At 44.1% G+C, this 20306-nt stretch overlaps 1 protein-coding gene across 3 annotated transcripts in view; it reads left to right on the top strand.

Moving 5' to 3' along the window:
• Shtn1 (shootin 1) overlaps positions 1-20306 on the top strand; it is a 103412-nt gene that overhangs the window by 44983 nt on the left and 38123 nt on the right. For all 3 annotated transcript variants that reach the window (XM_075974547.1, XM_075974546.1, XM_075974545.1), the window contains exons 7-11: positions 1036-1117; positions 3865-3959; positions 10039-10185; positions 12745-12898; positions 16376-16475. In XM_075974547.1, coding sequence (XP_075830662.1) covers positions 1036-1117; positions 3865-3959; positions 10039-10185; positions 12745-12898; positions 16376-16475 — 578 coding nt within the window. The remainder of the gene's footprint in view (positions 1-1035; positions 1118-3864; positions 3960-10038; positions 10186-12744; positions 12899-16375; positions 16476-20306) is intronic.

Below are 20306 nucleotides of genomic sequence, written 5' to 3'. Positions count from 1 at the left end.
CAATTACTAATGCCAACCAAAACAAAAAAAATGGATTTATATGAGGAGAAACCAGTTCTTGAGCTTTCTGGTGGACTGATGGACTGAGGCTGTGGTGGCTGCCTGCACTGTATTTTGCTTCTTGAGTGTGTAACTACAGGAGACGAGAAGGGAACACATTGTTACCATCAGCCCGGCTCCCTAGGGGTGTTGACTTCTCGAAAGCATCGAGGAGAAGACAGTGATCTTGCACACATCAGCTCAGCTTAGCTTACAGCCTGCCAGCACAGTCCCGGTCAAAACCCGCCAGCACCATCACGGTCAAATGTGGGGACCACCCTGCAGCTGCCTCTTCACTCCCTAAGCAGCTGGTGTTCTGAACATGGTGTTTATCATTCCAGAGTGTGTTCTTACCTGCTTAGAGCAGTACAGGGTATTCTGAGGGTTTTTACAACCAGTAAGTATGCCTGCTTTTTAAAATTCGGCACAACGCCTTGGAGATGTATGCACCTTGATCTGGGTGGCTTTGCACCACAAACAAACAAACAAAACTGCTATTGGTAGGGCTTTTCTACTAATCAGTTATTTCGGAAATTTAAGTTTGGGAGAGAATATCACAGATAGGTCAAAAGTCATCAAAGTTTAAAGCTATCTTTAAAAAAATAGTTTAACATGTGCTTTCTTTAAACATAAAATCGAAGTCCAAACTGAACCTGAAGTTGAATACTTGCTGACCTGCTAAATGATAGGCGTGTTTTGTGGGTGATTACGACTTGGATTTTTGCGTTAAAAGTATGAGTGGGTGACATTGACTGGATAGAGTGCTATCCTGTGCAGGGAGCCCCCCCCATGACAGATTGAATATTTAAATGAGCTGTGCTCAGATGTGGCTTGAAGTTCCACAGAAGAGCTGGCTTTAATGCTCTTGGTAGAGGAGCCAATGAGCATTGCAGAAGTTCATATTAAGAGCAGAACAGCTGTTTGAGGGTCCCGTGTAGCCGTATGTCTTATTTACAATTTTGGGTGTTTCTTCTTCTCCACATGTTTTATCTGTAGGTAAATAAAGTTAAGCAAGAAAAGGCCGCCTTAAATTCAGAAGTTCTTGAGCAGAGGAAAGTCCTAGAAAAATGCAACAGAGGTATGTCTTCTCAGTCTTCATTTTTTTCCAACATATTTTGCTTGCATACATCTGGTGCTTCCTTACACCTGTGCCTAGAGTGGTTTTTCCTAGGTTGTGTTTTGCTTTTGAAACTTCAAACATATACACTGCTGTCCTATGTGTATTGTGGGGCCATAACCATTTTTGCTTACCCCCTTAGCCTTGATAGGATTTATAGCTAGTCAGGAAATCTGACTCTAGGGGAGATTCAGAAAGCTGACACATGAAAGCATTTTAAATTAGTGGATATAGAAAACGGGCCAGTGGGAAAATGAGCATCAATATTAATATACCAGTAAGGTGTGGTGGCATGCACCCTAAATCCCAGCACTGTGGAGGCAGAGGCAAGTGGATCTCTGTGAGTTTTGAGGACAGGCTAGTCTACAGAGTGAGCTCCAGGCCAGACAGGGGTGCATATCGAGACTTTTTTAAATAGATTGGCATGCTAAGTGTCTCCTTTCTCTGGGGTCTCACATAATCCCTCTTTGTTTCTGAAATATGACTTCAAACTTCTAGTAGCTAGCACAGCAAGGGATTCATAACCATTTAGATGAATTACATAAACACAAATGACCCGACTACTTCTAAAGAAAATGCCATGCTATTTGGTCAGCATCTCATTCTTCTTGTTAAACATGGCATGAGCCTCTTGGGTACCACTTCTTACCTTACAGTTTAGTGCAGGCGATGTGGAAGCCATTCTGGTCGGGAGGATTGTGAGGGCTGAATCAGTCCATTTCTGTTGCTATCATGTATTGCACAATGCAGGAAACTTGAAAATGAATATAGGCTCCCAGCTTCAGCTCTTACCCAGGAGTATGACCTCAACATCTGCTTGGCTCTGGGAAGGCCCCCTTGATGGGGTCACACCGCAGTGATGGCATCACCATCACGGCGGGAGTGTGAGATGTGAGGGAGCAATCAGTTGGCAAGAGAGGAACCATACTGGTCTGTACTTTTCATTGGTACCCAGTCTAGTGAGAGCCTACTTCTCGTGAGACAAGGCAGCCCCTGCATAGCCTTACCTGGCGGTAAGCCCCTCCCTTAAGATCCCCCCACCTCTTAACCCTAACATGCTGGGGACCAGGCTTGCACTTGTGCATCACCAGCAGAAATACCACATCCGAACAACAGCAGAGGACTGATATGTTCTGGCCTGTCCCCAAGGCACTCAGTTTCCTACTTCTGAAGACAGGACACAGACAGGACTTTCTACACTGTCCCTGCTGCTGGCTCTCATCCTTTGTGTTGCTTATCAGCTAGAGTTTCTAAAGAAAAGGCCTGGCAGCTAAGCATGGGAGCCGGATAAGATGGTCCTACTTCAGCGTGTACAACTCACATTCTCCATGTGCTGGGCAGAAACAGGAATTCACCATGTGGCTCTTGCCTTCAGGAAGCCCCCTGTCTAGAAAGAACGAGGATACATGAACATGCCACCAGGATCAGACTAGCTCCTTTCAGAATCCAAGTCAAAGGAACCTAGACACGGGAAAATTAACTTTTTATTATAACGTTCTGGACAGAAGAAGAGAGGCGATCATCCTGCCCAGGGCTTCAGATACTCGTAGTCTTCATTGTTCTCTTTGTGAAATTTCTCTTTTTAAAATAGGTTTGAAAGTCATTTAGTCCTTAGGGACCTATAATTCCCGGCACAAACCGCCACTTACATTACTTTCCTTGAGTTAGCCTATTCTGCTTCTGTCTGAGGAGGCAGTAGTTTACGCAGAACAGAGTTTGAAATTCTATGTCATTACACAGCAAACCCATCCTTAGTCAGTTAGGATTGAAGTGCCCAGTGGAACAGAGTGTGAAAGCAGCCATTAAGAGTGTCTTGGCGGGAGTTTATTGATATGACTCAGCTCAGAGCCAGGCTCTTCTGCGGCGGTCTGCCTGCATTGTGCCGAGTTCCTAATGGCGTCACGGTCCCAGCACCCTGCCCACGTCGTTATTTAACAAAGTAGGCCACATAATGTCGAGAGCAGCAAAGATTTCGTGCTGCGTTTATTTGACAGGACCTTTTCTACAGTAATTCTTTTGTGTGTGTGTGCACTGACTAGCATTTTACACTAGCATTTTACACGTCTGTTGACCCATCATGTGTGCCCTGTGAAATGCCTGTGATGTGCTTCTTGTCTTTGGTCTTTAAAAGGCAGAAATGAGGGGGCTGAGAGATGACTCAGTGGCCAAGAGCACTTTTGTCTTCTTGCAGAGGGCCAGTTTCAGTCCCCATCACCCCCATGGTGACTCACAATCACCAGTTACTCCAGTTCCAGGGGACCTGATACCTTCTGACCTCAGCGATAACAAGCAGGCAACACATTTACATGCATAAGATAAAATTTAAATAACCAGAAATGTAATCGTTTTGCACCAACTTTCACAGTTGGATTATTTTCCTGAGATTTGCTTTCACAGTACGATTTTGATGGTGGAGTAACATTGCTTGTGCTGTATTTTACCTTTGATATTCCCACAGTAGTTCCAAGAACATGCTTGCAACCACAGGTTTGTCCTCCTGACTTGCTCTTTTAGGATGCACTTTAGTTGCTGAGTCTAGGGGTCTGAGTGGTTTTTCCAGTAGATTTTCCAATCCCATTTCTAAACCCCCCATAAGACTCACTGCACCAGCCAGAGATAGATGAGGTCATCCATGTGATGAATCTTTTCCTCACACACCGCTGGTCATTTGCACAGCCTGTTGTCTCTGCTCTTCTTGTCTGCTTAAGTGTCCATGCTGGCCGTCGAAGAGTATGAGGAGCTGCAGGTGAACCTGGAGCTGGAGAAAGACCTTCGCAAGAAAGCGGAATCGTTTGCACAAGAGGTAAGTGTGCTGCGGAAACCGGGCGACTTACAGAATGCCCACAGGCAGTCAGGTATGCTGCAGAAACCAGGCGACTTTACAGAATGCCTATGGGCAAACAGAGTTGAGCCAGTCAGATAAGGAGGTGATAAGTCCCATTGTTCATAGCACAGGTGACTTCTTTACATGGTTATTGTATAATTTGTTGGGACCTAGAAAAGAGCCGACACTTTGCACCACAGATGACAAATGTTTAAGGGGGTGGAGCTGTGCTGACTTAGATCTAAGTATTATAGCTTATATACATACATCGGATTTCCCTGGGGTACCCCATGAGTATGTGCAATCATCATGAGTCAACTGAAAGTTTTAGAAAACGTTTGACTAGAACTTAGCGATTGTAAGTGACTAGGTGGAAGCTGCATCATGGCCTTAGGTGTTCAGACGTGGGTTGAGAGTCTGCCATGTCTGTCACTGCACGCAACCTCAGCTGTCCTCACCCTCTCAGGCTGTGCTTCCACCGTCTGTAGAATAGATTCTGTGTAAGCAGAACACAGGAGATTTTAGAATGCCATGAGAAGTGTTTGTGCGTGCATGCGCACAGAGCATAGGGATCAATATCAGGGATCTTCCTCAGTCTCTGTCCACCTTGGTTCTTGAGACAGGACCTCCTACTGGTATGGAGAGTGCTCCTGTGGTAGACCAGCTGGCCAACGAGTCCCAGGAACCCACTTGTCACTGCTCATCCAGCGCTGGGATTTGAGCATGTGCCTTTGTTCTGGGGAACTGAACTCAATTCTTCATACTTGCTCAGCAAACACTTTACAAACTGAGCTATTCCCCACCCCACCAAAACAGAATAATTTTTAAAAGCACCACAGACAGAGCGCCGTGCAGTGAAAGAACACTTCCACAGAGAGACCCGTAACGTAGTGACGGGCAGCGTGAACGGCAGCGTGCGCAGAATGTCTACACAGCTCAGACAGCCTTGAGAATCCGCTGTGTCTCAGTGTTGGCTCGGGTGACAGTGTCACAGTATCTGCCTCTCTCTCCTGGCCATCCTCGGGTGCTCTCATTATGTGAGCAGACTCTTTCTCCGCTAATGGAACGTGGCCATGTTGTACACCCATTATCTCAGCCACTCGCCAGTGCAATGATTTCCCCCTCGGGTTAGAGATGAGCACTGAGCTTCTCTGGTTCCTCCTGACCTTGCTGACTTGCCAGCATCGGGTATTCTGTGGCTCTGGAGCTGGTTTCCAGGGCAATGACCTGCCACCAGGTAGCTGAACTCAAATATTGAGCTTCCATCAGCAAGATCTCTGTCTCTATTGGAATTTTGGGCCTCAGGGTAAAGAACCGTGTGTTGAGGGAGGCAGCTAAGGAGCTGAAAGTCATCCCAGGAAGTCATCCTAGATGGAGAAAGAAGACAGGATGTTGGGAGAAGGACATTTGAAAGTCAGGTTTTGTTTCTGTGTAGGATTTTTTTTTTTGCTTTGTTTTGCTTTGTTCGGGTTCTTGTGCCTAAACATAGCTGGGCTAACACTGACCTCCACAGAACATTTAATCTAGGCTCATCTGACCTGAAATACTGTGCCTCATTTTATTCAGAGTTTGAAAGCTAGATGAATATTGTTCTCTGTTGACCTGTAAGAAAGAAAAAAGAATTGAAGTGTGTCAGAGCCCTCTGGAACAAAAGCCGCGTGGCTATAAATGAGGCAGGTAAACCGACAGTTGGGGAAGGCAGGTAGGGACAATGTGGAGAGCTGGGCTGTGAAGCTGAAAAGGCTCACTGAGTATGACTCGAACGGCAGGGTCTAACTAAGACATTTTCAGTTTTCTACTTGTTTTTTGTACGATAATGTTACAATGCAAAGCAGCTCAAAGAAAATCTTAGAGGCTTCATGGTAGCAGAAAAGACAGGAGAAGGGAGATTCTGGTAGGAAAGCCTGCAAGCGAATGATTCCCACAGGTTCTCCTGGTGGACCTGAAGCCCAAACAGTGTGGGGCAGTACGGGCTCCGTGCTGAGCTAACAGGGGGAGGGGAGCGGGCCTGGGAGGCTTCTATGACCGGCAACGTGAATAGGTGTAGCAGCGCCTGGTGTCTAGATTTAAATTCCATCAGGACAAGAAGGGACTCTCAGGCTTTTGACACATGGCCACTGCCAACAGCATGAGGCTTGTTTCACCGGAGGGGCCCACTGGGCATGTTCTAGGGGTTGCGCCCAGCACCACGTTGGTACTGTATGACAACTGCATGTTGGAGAAGAAACTGAGAGGCTTATTGTCCACAGTCTTAAAAGTAAACATCCAAGTTTATTTGCTTGTGTATTTTATTGCAACAGCCACTTGTGTGCTTTAAAAAAATCGCAGCCACTTCTGAAATACATAAGTCAGAACCTGAGGACTTCCTGTCCTCTTACTTGTACGAGTTTATTAAAACAGAACAAAGCCGCTTCTGTTCCTTAACAAGAGGAGTCAGAGAACTGCTTTAAAATTTTTCATCTACATATTAAATTTTTTAAAAATTTATCTATTGATGGTGTGCGTATATGATTTTATTTTTTTGGTGTGTGTGTGTGTGTGTGTGTGTGTGTGTGTGTGTATTTTCTCCCCTTCTACCTTCATGGGTTCCAGGGATTGAACTCAGTTCTTCCAGCTTATGTAGCAAGTGCTTTTGCCCACTGAACCATCTTGCCAACCATGTTTTAAACTTTTCATGTGATTTTCTTATATTTTTCAATGTGTTTTTCTTGCTATTTGATTTCCTTCCTGGATAATTTGAACAATATTGTAATATTGCTTTGAATTCTGTATTAGCATAACATTTTTATTCTCACTCTTAAGAGACACATGAAATTTCTTAGAAATTCCAATACCTGTGGTGTTCTTCCCCTTGAAAGAGACCAGTCTTCTGACGCTGAGACATTCTTGCCACAGCAAACCCAAAACTCATTAGCATTTCGTGACTAAATATTCTAGAAGAGGAGACACTCAGGGAGTTTTGAATTTTGCACTTTGAAGCTTGGGGAAGGTAGTATGATTATACCCTCCACCCGTGCGTCTTTTGGTTCTTCTTGTAGACAGTCCCACACAGCCCAGTCTGTCTCAGACTTCACTGTAGCCAAGGATAACCTTGAATTCCTGCCCCTCCTGTCTCTGCCTCCCTGAGTGCTGGGATTAAAGGCTTGCAATGGCATAGGGGTTTTGTGATGCTGGAGGTTGAGGCTGGGTGGGATGTTACTGTTTGGGGAATGTCACAGGGTCTCTGAGAAAGGGATTCACACTGTGAAGATATTTCAGATGTAGTATTTTGGCTTGATTGTCTTCAAAGTGCTACAGTCGAGCTACTTTGTATGCATGTAATGTTCCAGAATGTTCTTCGTTCCCAAGAGAAACAAATCCTAGAGAATCACAGAGGATGCATGCGCTTCTGTGATCATGGGGGAGTTGGTGACAGGGAGTGGGATCCCTGCTTGGTTTCCCTGATCTGAGGATGGAACAGAACCTCTGTGTTCATGGGGGTAGTTGGTGATAGGGAGTGGGGGTCCTTGCTTGATTTCCCTGCTCTGAGGATGGAATAGCATCTCTGTGTTCATGGGGGGAACTGGTGAGAGGAAGTGGGGGTTCCTACTTGGTTTCCCTGTTTGGTGGCTATAGCTGTACTATAAACGGCTCTTTACCAGGAACACATGCAGTGAAAAGGAGCCTGCAGCTTTGCCTCAGCTGGGGTTAGCTGCCCTTCGTGTTGACTCTCGAGGTGCTAAGATGCTGATGAGGGAGTCTGGCTAATTAAGTATTAATAAAGGAAAAACCTGTCAGAATCATTGCATTAATAATGATAAAACCAAAATGATTCATTGCAGCTAGACACTGCTCAAAAATTCAAGTCACTGTGCTGAGTAATTGATTCCCCCCTGTTGGTTGGAGTCTGAGTCTCCTGGGTAGAATGCCTTGGCTTATGTCTTGGCTGTCTCTGTGCCTTTAATGCTTACACGGAGGAAGTGACACCAGAGGAGTATGGATTCTGCAAGATTGTGTTTCACTTCAACTTTTCAGAGGACTTGACTTCTGTTCCCAGCAACCACATCCCGTGGCTCACAACCCTCAGTGCCTTTAGCTCCAGGGAAATCTGTCACACTTTTCTGGCCTGTGCAGATACCCCCGTATACATACACATGCACACATAGAGAGAGACACACTTTTACATATAAATAATAATAAATCTTTAATCTGGTCTGTGCAGGTACCCCCATATACACACACATACACACAGAGAGAGAGACAAGCTTGTACACAAAAATAATAAGAACAAATCTTTAAAAAATAGTGTGCTTTACCTGTTTGAACTGGTGGTGTGTCTTAATTTTGCACAACATTGTAGTACTTTGGTAGATTCCTCACAAATCCTGCGCAGGAAAGGAGTGAAAGCTCAGTGTGTGTGGGTGGAAATCACATTTGTGTGCCGTGCGTCTTTGTTTGGAGGCCAGAGGTCAGCACTGGGTGTCTTTCTCTCTCACTCTCCACTCTGGTTTTTGAGACAGACCTGGAACTCACTGATTGGCTAGACTGACTCGCCTGCCCGCCACCAAGCTCCAGAAGTGGCATCTCCCCCTCCAGAGCCACTATTACAATGTGTGAGGCCGTGCCCAGTTTTTCCACTTACGTTTAGGTCCTCACGCTTACACAGCTGCCGCTTCCAAACGGAATCATCTCCCAGTTTCCTGCTAGCCACTTTTGTCTTCTTCTAGGAAAACATACTGGGAAGAAAACGTGAATGTATTTGTATTGTACATTCGCGGCGGGTTTGGCTGACAAGCGGTGTAAGTCATTGAAGCTCCAGTCCTTACACATGGAGGTTTACAGGAATCTTATCTTTGTCCTGAGTTACACTTCCTGACATTTTGTGTTCCTTGGCAGATGAGGTTGCATGCATGGTCTGCAGTACATCGTCGCAGTGTGCACGGCTTAGAGTTAAGCTACAGTGTCTATGTAAGACGCCATTAAGATCCTGACAATGTAAAACATCGCTGTTCGGAGACTTGCAGAGTTTGCTAAATAGCTCATGCCTCAGATTGCCCACTAGTCATCTTGGCATGGTGAAGAGAAAATACATAACAGGCAATAGACAATAATTCTGCTGTCAATTGTGTCCACGTGGGAGAATTAGCAAGTGGCATTCATAAGCAACTCGATGAAGCGTTCAATACATGTTAGTACAGTCTCCCTCCAGAACTGTTTCTTACTCATGTCATTCTAATAAAGATCTGAGGAGGCAAATCAATGAATTTAAGTTCTGGTCTCAATACCTATGTGAAAAAATATGTAATTTATGCCCTGGCAATACTGAAGCATGCATGGGCAGCCCGTGTATGGCAGTTCTGTTGAAATTGTACGTATTGGGGTTCATGGTCTAAGTTGATGAGAACGACTGACCACGTCTCTTCAAGAGGGCATCCAGACCTCATTACAGATGGTTGCGAGCCACCATGTGGTTGCTAAGAATTGAACTCAGGACTTGGAAGAGCAGGCAGGGCTCTTCATGGCTGAGTCATGTCTCCAACCCTATGTACCTCTTGAGGAAATCACTTGGTCTCTCTGAGCCTCTGCTTCTTTATCCGGAAAATGTGATGGCCATAGTATCTATTTGGCAGTGTTGTTCTGAGTATTGAAAGATATCTGCATACAGGGAGGTATCTACCATATTATATAGCGGTTCGTGAAGGTTCCTTAGTCACAGTAGGAAGTTAGCTCGTAGGATACATGGGTGTGCATCAGGATGAAAATAAAGCATAGCAAGTGCCTGGCACATGGCACATTACTGACACAGGCTTGCCACTATTTGTATCAGTGCACTTCAAAGCAGTAAGAGAACATTTAAAATTGGGGTATAGAATCCGGCTAGTGTATCCACTCCTTGTTTAGAGTAGCGATTTAGGTATTGACGTTGGTGGAATTGCATCATGGCCGTGGCTGCTCCAGGAGCTCCTATTCAGCCATTTCCTTCGGGGTCGTTAAGAACGCCACTCACTGCCATTCAGGCTGCACTAGGGGTCTGTGTGGGCTGGGTTGGTGCCGACATTTCTGTGATTAACTTTTACAGATGTTCATTGAGCAAAACAAGCTGAAGAGGCAAAGCCAGCTTCTGCTGCAGAGCTCCCTTCCCGACCAGCAGTTGTTGAAAGCTTTAGACGAAAACTCAAAACTCATCCAGCAGCTCGAAGAAGAGAGGATCCAGCATCAGCAAAAGGTAACTGATTTTACTCTGGAGCTGGGGACGTGCACTCGTGCAGACATACACACACACATGTACACACACATGCACGTACACATGAACGCACACATGAACGCACATGCACACGTGTTCACACAGACATATCACACATACATACACATAATCATACATTAAAGCAGGTGCTAGTGAGACTTTCTAGAGTTCCATATTTTTCCTTCTTTACTAAATTCTAAATATCTTTGAGAAAACAATAGCTACCAAGTGAATTTAATGTACTGCCCAGCTAAAATTTATAGCTCACTGCCATGAGGTCTTTAAAATGACCCTGAAGCCGGTCATTAATAATGAGTTTGGAGAAGCAAGGGAAAGGACAGGACTCAGTGTACTGAGCAGTTTGCAGTCTTGAAGTCTGTTTGGGAAGGTGTGGTTTTCAGAGATGTAGGAGAGTGTATTGGTCTTGCAGAGGCCTTATTCTGAGAGGGAGGGGGGAGGAAAGCTTGCATTAGTAATTGCTTTCCCAGTTACAGATCCTGGCCATGCAGGTTTGTGTAGATATCTGTAGTAAGGACTCCGCAGTGCTTGTTCAGTTTGCAGGAGTAGTGCTCTTCAGGTCAACATGACCCAAGTCCCTCTGTGTCAGGCGGAGAGGCTTGCCATTGTGTTTGGGGAGAGAAGAGGGAGAAGGCAGAGGAAAGACTTGCAGGAGCACTTCAGAACGGCGATGTCAATATTTGTGGGTCCTTATAGCAGACCTCCTTCGTGAGGAAAGGCTGTTAGCTGCAACCGACTCTCACCTGTCAGTATCTCAGAGCAAAGGTACCAGAGCATCATCCTCTCCACTTCTGACGTTGTTTTACCTCTAGCAGTGAGGTCAAGCTGGCTTTCTGTGTCCTCTGTGGGAACTGTTGGCAGATATTCACAAAGCTTCTGCTGCCCAAGGCCAAAGGTGGAGAATTTCTTTTTCTGCTCCCACATGCAAGAATTGCCTTCTCAGAAAGAATTTGTGCGTGTGTGGGGGTGGGTGGTGTCGTGTGTGTATGTGCATGCATGTGTGTGTGTGGTGTCTGTTTGTGTGTGCGTGTGTGTTTACCTTGTGTTAAAATTTAACTTTTGGTCCTGAGAAGACAAACTGTAATTGTTGTTAACTTGGTGAGTGGGTAATGCATGCCTGAACCTCGCTGAATTGAACTGGACTCTAGCATTGAGTTGTTTTCTGTGTTCCTGTCTGGCAAAGGAGCAGAGGTCGTTGTGGTTGAAATTGTAGCAATTACTAATTCTACAGGCTTCCTCCTGTCCTAATCCTGGTACTTTCTACTCTGTGTGGTATAAATAGCTCCTACTTGAACACAAAGTCCCTCATAGATTCATTACTTTTTAAAACACAGATGCTTTGCTTTGGCATTTTTTAAATAGTGTATGTTCCTTATTGTAAACACATTTTTTTTTTGAAATTTAAAAATGGTAAAAGAAAATTAAGATTACCTAAAAATCCAAGATGTATACTTTGGGGCAACTTGAACCTTTATATAAATACATGTTTTTATGATGTATATATGGTTTGTTTAAATGAAGTTATGTGATGCATGGCCTTCTTTAAACTTTTTCAGTTGGTAATATATCTTCTCATCTAAATATGTATTGAACTATGTGGGGCTTTTGTGTTTGTTTTTTTCTCCCTGAGACAATGTTTCTCTGTACAGCTCTGACTGTCCTAGAACTTACTCTATAGACCAGACTGGCCTCAAACTCACAGATCTGTGTACTATGGCCTCCTATGTGCAGGGATTAAGGGAGTGCTTCCCCAATGCCAGCTGAACTATATGGTTTTATATGGCTGCATAGTGTTTCCTTATCATCTTGAAATAATACTGTTGGTGGATTGTTTAGGCTATTCTTAGGTTTTCAAAAACGTTTTAAGGATGTGTTTTCATATTGGCCTAAGGCTCACTGCTATTGGCTGGCTAGTGTTGAGTGCTATGGATCGAATCCAGGGCCCTGCATGAACTAAGCAAGCGTTTGAACACTAAGTCACACATTCATAAAAATCCTAGTATTGGGACTGGAACGATGCCTCAGCAGTTCACAACCACTGCCACTCCAGCTCCAGGGGGATCTGCTGCCCCCTTCTAGCCTCTAAGGAAACTGCAAACATGTGGTATGAACATATACATGCAGGCAAACACATAAAATATCATTTTAAAAAATACCATTACTGACAAAAAGGCCTCTCTCTTCCTCCCTGTCCCCTCTCTGTGGGTCCCAGTAGTCTTTTAAAAATATTGTCAATTTTTTTTTCTTGGAGAAGAATATAGAAATAATACATCTGTTTTAAAATAAGTTTTAGATGTTATTTTACTCTTGTGACTTCTAGTCTATAACTGACTTCTCAGTAAAACTAATAGCAAACAAAATAGCTGGTTAGCCAGTGCTGGTGTCATCACCCAGAATCTGAGTGATTTAAGGTGAGTAGGAATCTTTCTGCTATGAAATAGTCAAGTGAGAATATTCGTCCTCCGCCCCTTTCCATCCACAAGGGGAAATGCCGGCCCTATTCCAGCTGTGCCTAACTTACAGGTCAAAGAGTTAGAGGAGAAGCTGGAGAATGAGGCGCTGCACAAAGAGATCCACAACCTCAGACAACAGCTGGAGCTCCTGGAAGAGGACAAGAAGGAGCTGGAGCAGAAATACCAGAGCTCGGAGGAGAAAGCCAGGAATCTGAAGCATTCAGGTGGGTCATGCCCACAGCAAAGCCTGCCATGCAGCTGGTTCTAAATGCTATTGGGGAAAGAAAGAACCAAACTTGTTTGTTGCTTGTTATTGTTTATTTATGTTATTGTGTGTGCGCGCACGCATGCATGTGTGTACGCGCACATGTGTGCATATGCACACTCGTGTGCCTATATGTGGACACTAGAGCTCAGCTTCAGGAGCTGCCCACCCTGTTTTCCTTTTTTTATTTTTATTTTATGTGTTTGAGTGTTTTACTTGCATGCACGTCTATACACCATGTGTGTCCCTGATGCCCGTGGAAGCCAAAGAGATGTCAGAATCCATGAGCAGGAATTATGAACAGTTATGAATCACCATGTGGATGCTGGGAACTGAGCCTAGGTCCTCCACAAGAGCAGCGAGTACTTTCAGCTGCTGAGCCATGTTGTTTGGTTTTGGTGTTCTTTGTTTGGTTTTCTTTTTTTGAGATAAGATACCTCTCAGTAGTGTCTGGGGCTCACCAGTAACGTGGCGTGCTGACCAGGGAGTCCCACAGACCCCCCCACCCGTCTACATTTTCACAGCACCAGGATTACAAGCTTATAGACCACACCCAGCTCTTTTCCTGGGTGCTGGGTGCTCGAACGCGAGTCCTGCTTGCTTACACGGTGAGCGTCATACTGACCAAGGGATCTCTGCAACCTACAGACTTGTTTTTTAAATGTCTTCATTTCCAGCCATCACAGTTAAGCAGAGCAAGGTCATCAAACCAAGTCACAATAAAAGCACAAGTACATAGAGCCTGTGTCAGCTTCCTGCACAGAACCAAGGCCTAGCAGCGCCATTAGCATGGAAGACCCAAACTGCCAACATCTTTGGGCCTTTCAAAGGATTGCTCATTGAACACTTACTTAGTCTGTTCATTTTAGAGTGCATTTTCAAAAAAGAATTGAAGTCTCCTTTCTTTCCTTTTTTTATTTAAATAATACCCTCATCTTTGGTATTTGTGTCTCCTTCATCTTTGGGGTTTAATTATACGTATGAAATATTACTTTCTATGCCACGCCTAACAATGAAATAGGCAACAATATGTATATTAAATGGGAAAACTTTTAAAAACACCAGGGATTCTGAAATCAAAGGATTTATTCATTCAGTGCTGGAAGGCTCATGAAAATGTAGGAGCTGGATCACGACACAGCTATAAGTCTCTGAGAAGGCAGGTAATTTATGGCGGGTACATTTCTCTTTATCACAGCCTCAATGCTCTCTTCAGATATTTTCCATTAGTTTTATAATAGAAATTTGAAATCTGTGCAGAAGAACCATGTAGGCTTTTTTTTCCCTTTCTGAACCATTCAATACTTTTTAAAAATTTACAATGAAAAATGATCACGAATTACTTTAAAAAAATCAATCCAAAATTAAGAAAATGTCAACTTTTTTTAGTAACTGTCTGAGTAGCCTATAGGCAAAGCCATCTTTCTAGTACATGGAAGGAGCGGGCATTGCAGATGTCTGAAATCCTAGCTTGACCTGATTTGTTTAGGATCTGTGATGTCAGAAGCCAGTTCTATCATGGCCCAATGAGAAATGCAGGAGAAGGGCTGGAGGGATGGTTCTGGCATTCAGAGCACTGGCTGCTCTTGTAGAGGGTGAGGGTTTGACTCCCAGCACCCACACGTTCCCTCACAACCATCCAGAGGACCACACACCCTCCTTTGACCTCTGCAGGCGCTGTATACATGTGAACACACATATATGCAAGCAAAACACTCCTATAATCAAATCAAATAAATCTGAACAGTCCAGAAGGAAAGAGTCCATGCATATGTACTGTGTATGAGCATATGTATGGTGAATGAGCGTTATCCCAGCTCTCAGGAGGCTTAGGGTTAGGCTAGAGTCAGGGTTCTCTGAAGGAACAGGGCTGATAGGAAGGACATGTATAAGGGATTTAATAATCTGGATTACAGGCTGTGGTCCAGATAATCTATATAATATATAATAATGGCTATTTCTCTGCAGAAAGGATAAGAATCTTAGTTGTTTAGTCCATGAGCCTGGAGGTCTCAGCAGTCCCAGTCTGATGCTGGGGTCCAGAAGGATTCCACAGAGCTTCTGGTCTTTAGACTATGTTAGAAACTTGAAGAAATGGGTTCTAACTCCAGGAAAGAAGGAGTGTTTTAGCATCACGAGAGATGAACTTGCCAGCGAGAGCAGGGCAAAGAGCAAAAAACCAAGCTTCCTTCTTCCATGTGCTTTTTCTTGGCTTGCCACCAGAAGGCGTGGTCCCGGTGAGAGTGGATCTCCCATAATAAATAGTTGACCTACACACATTCTCTCTCTCTCTCTCTCTCTCTCTCTCTCTCTCTCTCTCTCTCCTCTCCCTCTCCCTCTCCCTCTCCCTCTCCCTCTCCCTCTCCCTCTCCCTCTCTCTCTCCATCTCTCTCCATCTCCCTTTCCCTCTCCTTCTCTATCTCTCTCTCCCTCTCCATCTCTCTCTCTCTCTCTCTCTCCCTCTCCCTCTCCCTCTCTCCCTCTCTCTCTCTCTCTCCATCTCTCTCCATCTCCCTTTCCCTCTTCCTCTCTCTCCCTTTCCCTCTCCCTCTCTCTCTCTCCCTCTCCTCTCTCTCTCTCTCTCTCTCTCTCTCTCTCTCTCTCTCTCTCTCTCTCTCTCTCCATCTGTCTCAGAAGACCCCCAGATCCCTTTGGAAAGTAACAGCCGCACATGCGTGTTGGGGAGAGTGTTTTCCTAGCCCACGCTGCCTATTTCAGGACTGACCTGAACACATACAGTACGTGTGCCCATTACCTTTTAGGCCATAGTATGTATTTCTTCCCTTTCATGGTGCGGGAATTAAGCCCTGGGTTGTGTGCTTGCTAGGCAGGAGCTCTAGAACGGAGCTGCGCCCCCAGCACTCTGATAGAAACTTAAATTGAGCCCCTCAGAGTCAAGAACTGCTGTCCCCAGCTCTGCACACTGATCCGTTCCCGCTGTGTCTAATAAATGTCTGTGTTAGGGTGACTGAATGAATGAATGACATTTCTTCAGAAGAGCAAAAAGTTTGTTACATTACAGGCCGTTAGAAATGTGGACCTAGTTAAAACTCCAGTATTTGCTGGTTTTGAAGGAAATTAAGTGTAGGAGAGAGGAATGCCATTATTAAAATACGTTGCAAATGTCATCTTTAAAAGGAGCCCTCAGTCCACACACTTTCAAAGTCTAGCATGAAGAATTCCTTGGTCTTTGAGGAGGGAAGTCCGTTGTCAGAAATATTCCTTCAGCCTGCTCAATTCTTTCTCCCCACGCATTAGCCACGTTCTTTTGTCTACACGGGAAAAATAAGGCAGTGAACTTCAACAGACGAAAGGCCAGCTATGGTGTCATTGATGTTCTAAATGACGTCATCTGAGAGAGGTGGTGTTTTTCTGCCATGTGCGCAGTGTGCAGTCGTCCATCTCAGCTCTCTCTGAACCCTTGCTTCCTGTACAGTGGATGAGCTCCAGAAACGAGTGAACCAGTCGGAGAATTCGGTGCCTCCCCCACCTCCTCCTCCTCCGCCTCTCCCCCCTCCACCGCCCAATCCAATCCGGTGAGTATCATGGAGGAACCTCCTGCTTCCGCAACATCCTTGTCCTTGGCCCTGCTAGTCACACTGGTCTTTTTTAATTTTCTTTTCTTTTTTCCTTTATTTTCTGAGACAGAGTCTCACGTACCCCAAGCTAGCCTTGAGCTCACTCTGTAGCTGAGGATGACCCTGAATCTGGTCCTCTGACATCCACCTCCCTAGTGATGGGATCATAGACATGCCATCAGGCCCAGCTTCTGCAGTGCAGGGAGTCAAACCCTGGCTTCACGCACGCATGCTGGCAACTGTTCCACCAACTGAGATACATCCTCAGAGGGACAGTAAAGAGCAGCAAAGACCATTTCCTAGAGACCATTGTTTTTCCTGATTCTTGTATATCCTTGGTTTTAAGTCATCTTTCAAGGAAATTCTCACAGCCGATGTGTCCTTGGAGAACCTGGATTCCTTGGCAATGTTCCAAACTCAAAGAACTAGACATTTATCTTTTATCTTAGATACTTCTCATTTTAAAATGCCTTGCCTAACACTAGGATTTCCTTCACCTATGAGACCAAGGAAATTTGAGAATCTCCAAAGTGTCTTACTCTTTTCCCCTCGCTAATTTGAATTTGGAGATTCTAGCTTATTTATTTTTTAAAAGTTCTAAATTAAAACTTAAACCTACTAATTGTTATAAACTAGTAATTAATCTAAAAGTACTAAATATCTTTTATCCTGATCCTTATAGTTAAGTCTTTTGTAATTCTGAGAGTAGAACCTTCCAGAAGAAAAGTTACTGTTTAAGGTCTTGGGGAAGGAATCCTATATGCAAGCAGAAATCCTCTTTTTCTTAGGCCTGGCTTGTTCGTCATCTTTGCTTCTCTCTGACATACATTCTAGAGAGACTTGGCCTCTGTGAGTCTATCCACCACCATCCAGAATTAGATAAGTCAGGCTACTTATTTTGGTGACTGCCTACCTCCTCCTCATGATGTTCGTTAGCTGCCTTTGAATAATTTATTCTTGAACAAATGGCATTTAAACCTTTGCTGGATGTTTTAGCTTTCATTAACTCATGCGATTTGTTTAATCCTTTCACACAGAGAAGCTCTTTATTCCCTCCTTGCACCTTAGCTGATCCAGCTGAATAGACTGTGTAGCATGTTCCTCCCACACGACTATGGAAATGGGACTTGGCTTTTGAAAAAGCGTCTCATTACTTTGCCTTGCCGAGCTGGGTATGACATAATCTACTTTAAGCTATTGAAGTAGCTGAGGTTAAATAATCTTTACAGGTGATCGAGTCCAAGAGTCAATTGAAAGAATTTCAAGTATTTTAAATTTGCTCTCTCCTGGGTAGCTAAGTCTGTAGGAGATATTCCAAAGGTGACATTTAAAATGGGAAATGCGTCACTTTGATCTTTTCTCTCAGGTCTAGAATTCTGAGCTGATAAGAAAGGTCACTCCTATGAGAAGGGAGAACTATTTAAAAGCAATTACAGTCTTGCTGTCGGCCTTTGATTTTTAGCCTTAGAAATGCTGAGAGCCCCTAGAATTTAAAGTATAATCTAAATAGAATTTCCTCCAAAGAACTCTTTGCAGTTATACTGAGAAATGAATATAAGAATCAATATGCCTCAACTACTGACTCTTTTATAAGACTCTTAAAAGAAAATTTTCACTGAATAATACAAATAACTTTTAAGATAGATTTAAATAGTATGGGATATAACTTTTCAGAAAAAATAATTTGGTGAAAAATACTTTCTTGTCAACGATATATTTGCATATGTATTGAGCTTTCATGGGTACTAAACCCACTGATGGTTCCAACTTTGTTCTCAAGCCATTGTTTTTATACTAATATAGATCATGGATAGAAAAGAACATGGTATGGATAGGGAAGGTCTCAGCACCATGCTTCCTCAGTGGCTTTATGGCTTCTCTTCATCTCCTCCCATTTCTTTGACCTAGAGAACAGAGAAACAATAGAGGAAGGAAGGATGGCTGGGTTACACTGTAAGGAAGAGAGGAAGTAGGGTAGGTCTTGGACAAGCAAGTCTCATGGAGAAAGGAATGAGTCCTCCAGCATGGCAGAGCCCATGGGATATGTATGTAGACAGAGGTGCAAATGAGCATTGCCATGCATGCCTAGGCATGGGGATTCTTCTAGTAAGTGGGCTATTTCATTATGAAAACACCATACTGCTGACTTAAGCAATCAAAGATGGCTGTCAACCTAACAGGCAACATACTCTTCTGAGACCTCTTGTAGCATGATTAACAAAAAGCTCAGAGACTGATATTGGGGTTCATCCTGAAGGTCAGAAAAGCAAAGCAGCCAGCCACTGGCTCTTACCTCTCTCTACCTTAGTCCAAAATAGTGATCCTGCCTCCAGGAATCTCAGAATGAGACTGTGTCTGAGAACTGTCTCCTCTCATTTTATAATCCTCTCTAGTTCTGGGATTAAGGGCGTGCACTGCCCAATTTCTTTGGCAAACTAGTGTGGCTACTGGGATTAAAGGTGTGTGTCATCACTGTCTAGAGTATAAGTGATATGGGATTCCCCTCTGTATGCTGAGAATATCATTGGTTAATAAAGGAGCTGCTTTGTGGCTATAGCAGAGCTACAGGGGAACAGAGCTAGGTGGGGAAAACTAAACTGAATGCTGGGAGAAAGAAGGGCAGAGTCAGGGAGAAGCCATATAGCCCCTCCAGAGACGGATGCCAGAACTTTATCCAGTAAGCCACAGCCTCGTGGTGATACACAGATTACTAGAAATGGGTTAGATTAAAATATAAAAATTAGCCAATAAGAAGCTAGCACTAATAAGCCAAGCAGTTATTTAATTAATACAGCTTCTATGTGATTATTTTGGGGCTAAATGGCTGGAAACCAACAAGCGGCCTCCTGCAACATGTAAGGCTGGCCAGTGTGGCTGTTTTACTTTGCTGATCTTCAGGCAAGCTTTACTTATTAAAATACAAATGAAATGCCACTACAGCCACTGTCATATGTGACCTGCGTTGACCAAACGGACTCTGTAGATTCATTCTAGGGAACTGACTTGTGTGATGATAGAGTCCCAAGATCTGGAGGGCAAGTGGGCAAGCTGAGTACCCAGGATACCTGCTGGGTGTCATTCAAGGTTGAGTCCAAGACTAAGCACCTGTGGGAATGCTTTTCTGAGGGCTGGCAGCCTTGAGACCCAGGAAGTCAAGGTGTTCTACTTAAAAGACAGAAAAGATTCTTTCTAATTGGTGGCACGAGCTGCCAATCTTTGTTGAAGGCAGGAGGCTTTCGGTGATTGGATGAGGTCAACGTCTAGGAGGGAAACATGCCTCTCAGCCTACCAAGCTAATCAGTGGTAGGGTGGGCATTGAAAGTTTGAATGTGTGGTCCCGTATGTCATGATTGAGCCATCTCACCTGTTGAGTGGCTCCCGTTTTCTGTATTTCTCTGTAGAAGGTGTAGTCGGACTTCTTCGTTGGTCCCATCAATTCCTCAATAATGACACTGGGACCTTTTATTAATTATGAAAGCTCAGCCAATAACTTAGGCTAGTTCCTAATTAGTTCTTATAACTTAAATGAACCCATTTCTATTACTCTAAATGCTGCCACGTGGCTCATGGCAGTTACCTCTCCTCCTGCAGGTCTTGCTTGCTTTCCATCTCTTGGTGTCTCTTCCCCTGTGTCCTCTGTGCCCCAAAAATCCTGTCTAACTATTGGTCGTTCAGCTTTTAATTAAATCAATCCTAGTGACACATCTTCACAGTGTACAAAAAAAAATTATTCCACAACATTTAAGTTCTATCTTGATAGTTTGTCCTCTGTCAATGTAACGGATTGTC

This window comes from Microtus pennsylvanicus, chromosome 5, assembly GCF_037038515.1.
Source record: "Microtus pennsylvanicus isolate mMicPen1 chromosome 5, mMicPen1.hap1, whole genome shotgun sequence".
Lineage (NCBI taxonomy): Eukaryota > Metazoa > Chordata > Mammalia > Rodentia > Cricetidae > Microtus > Microtus pennsylvanicus.
This window is presented reverse-complemented; position numbering and strand designations above follow the sequence as displayed.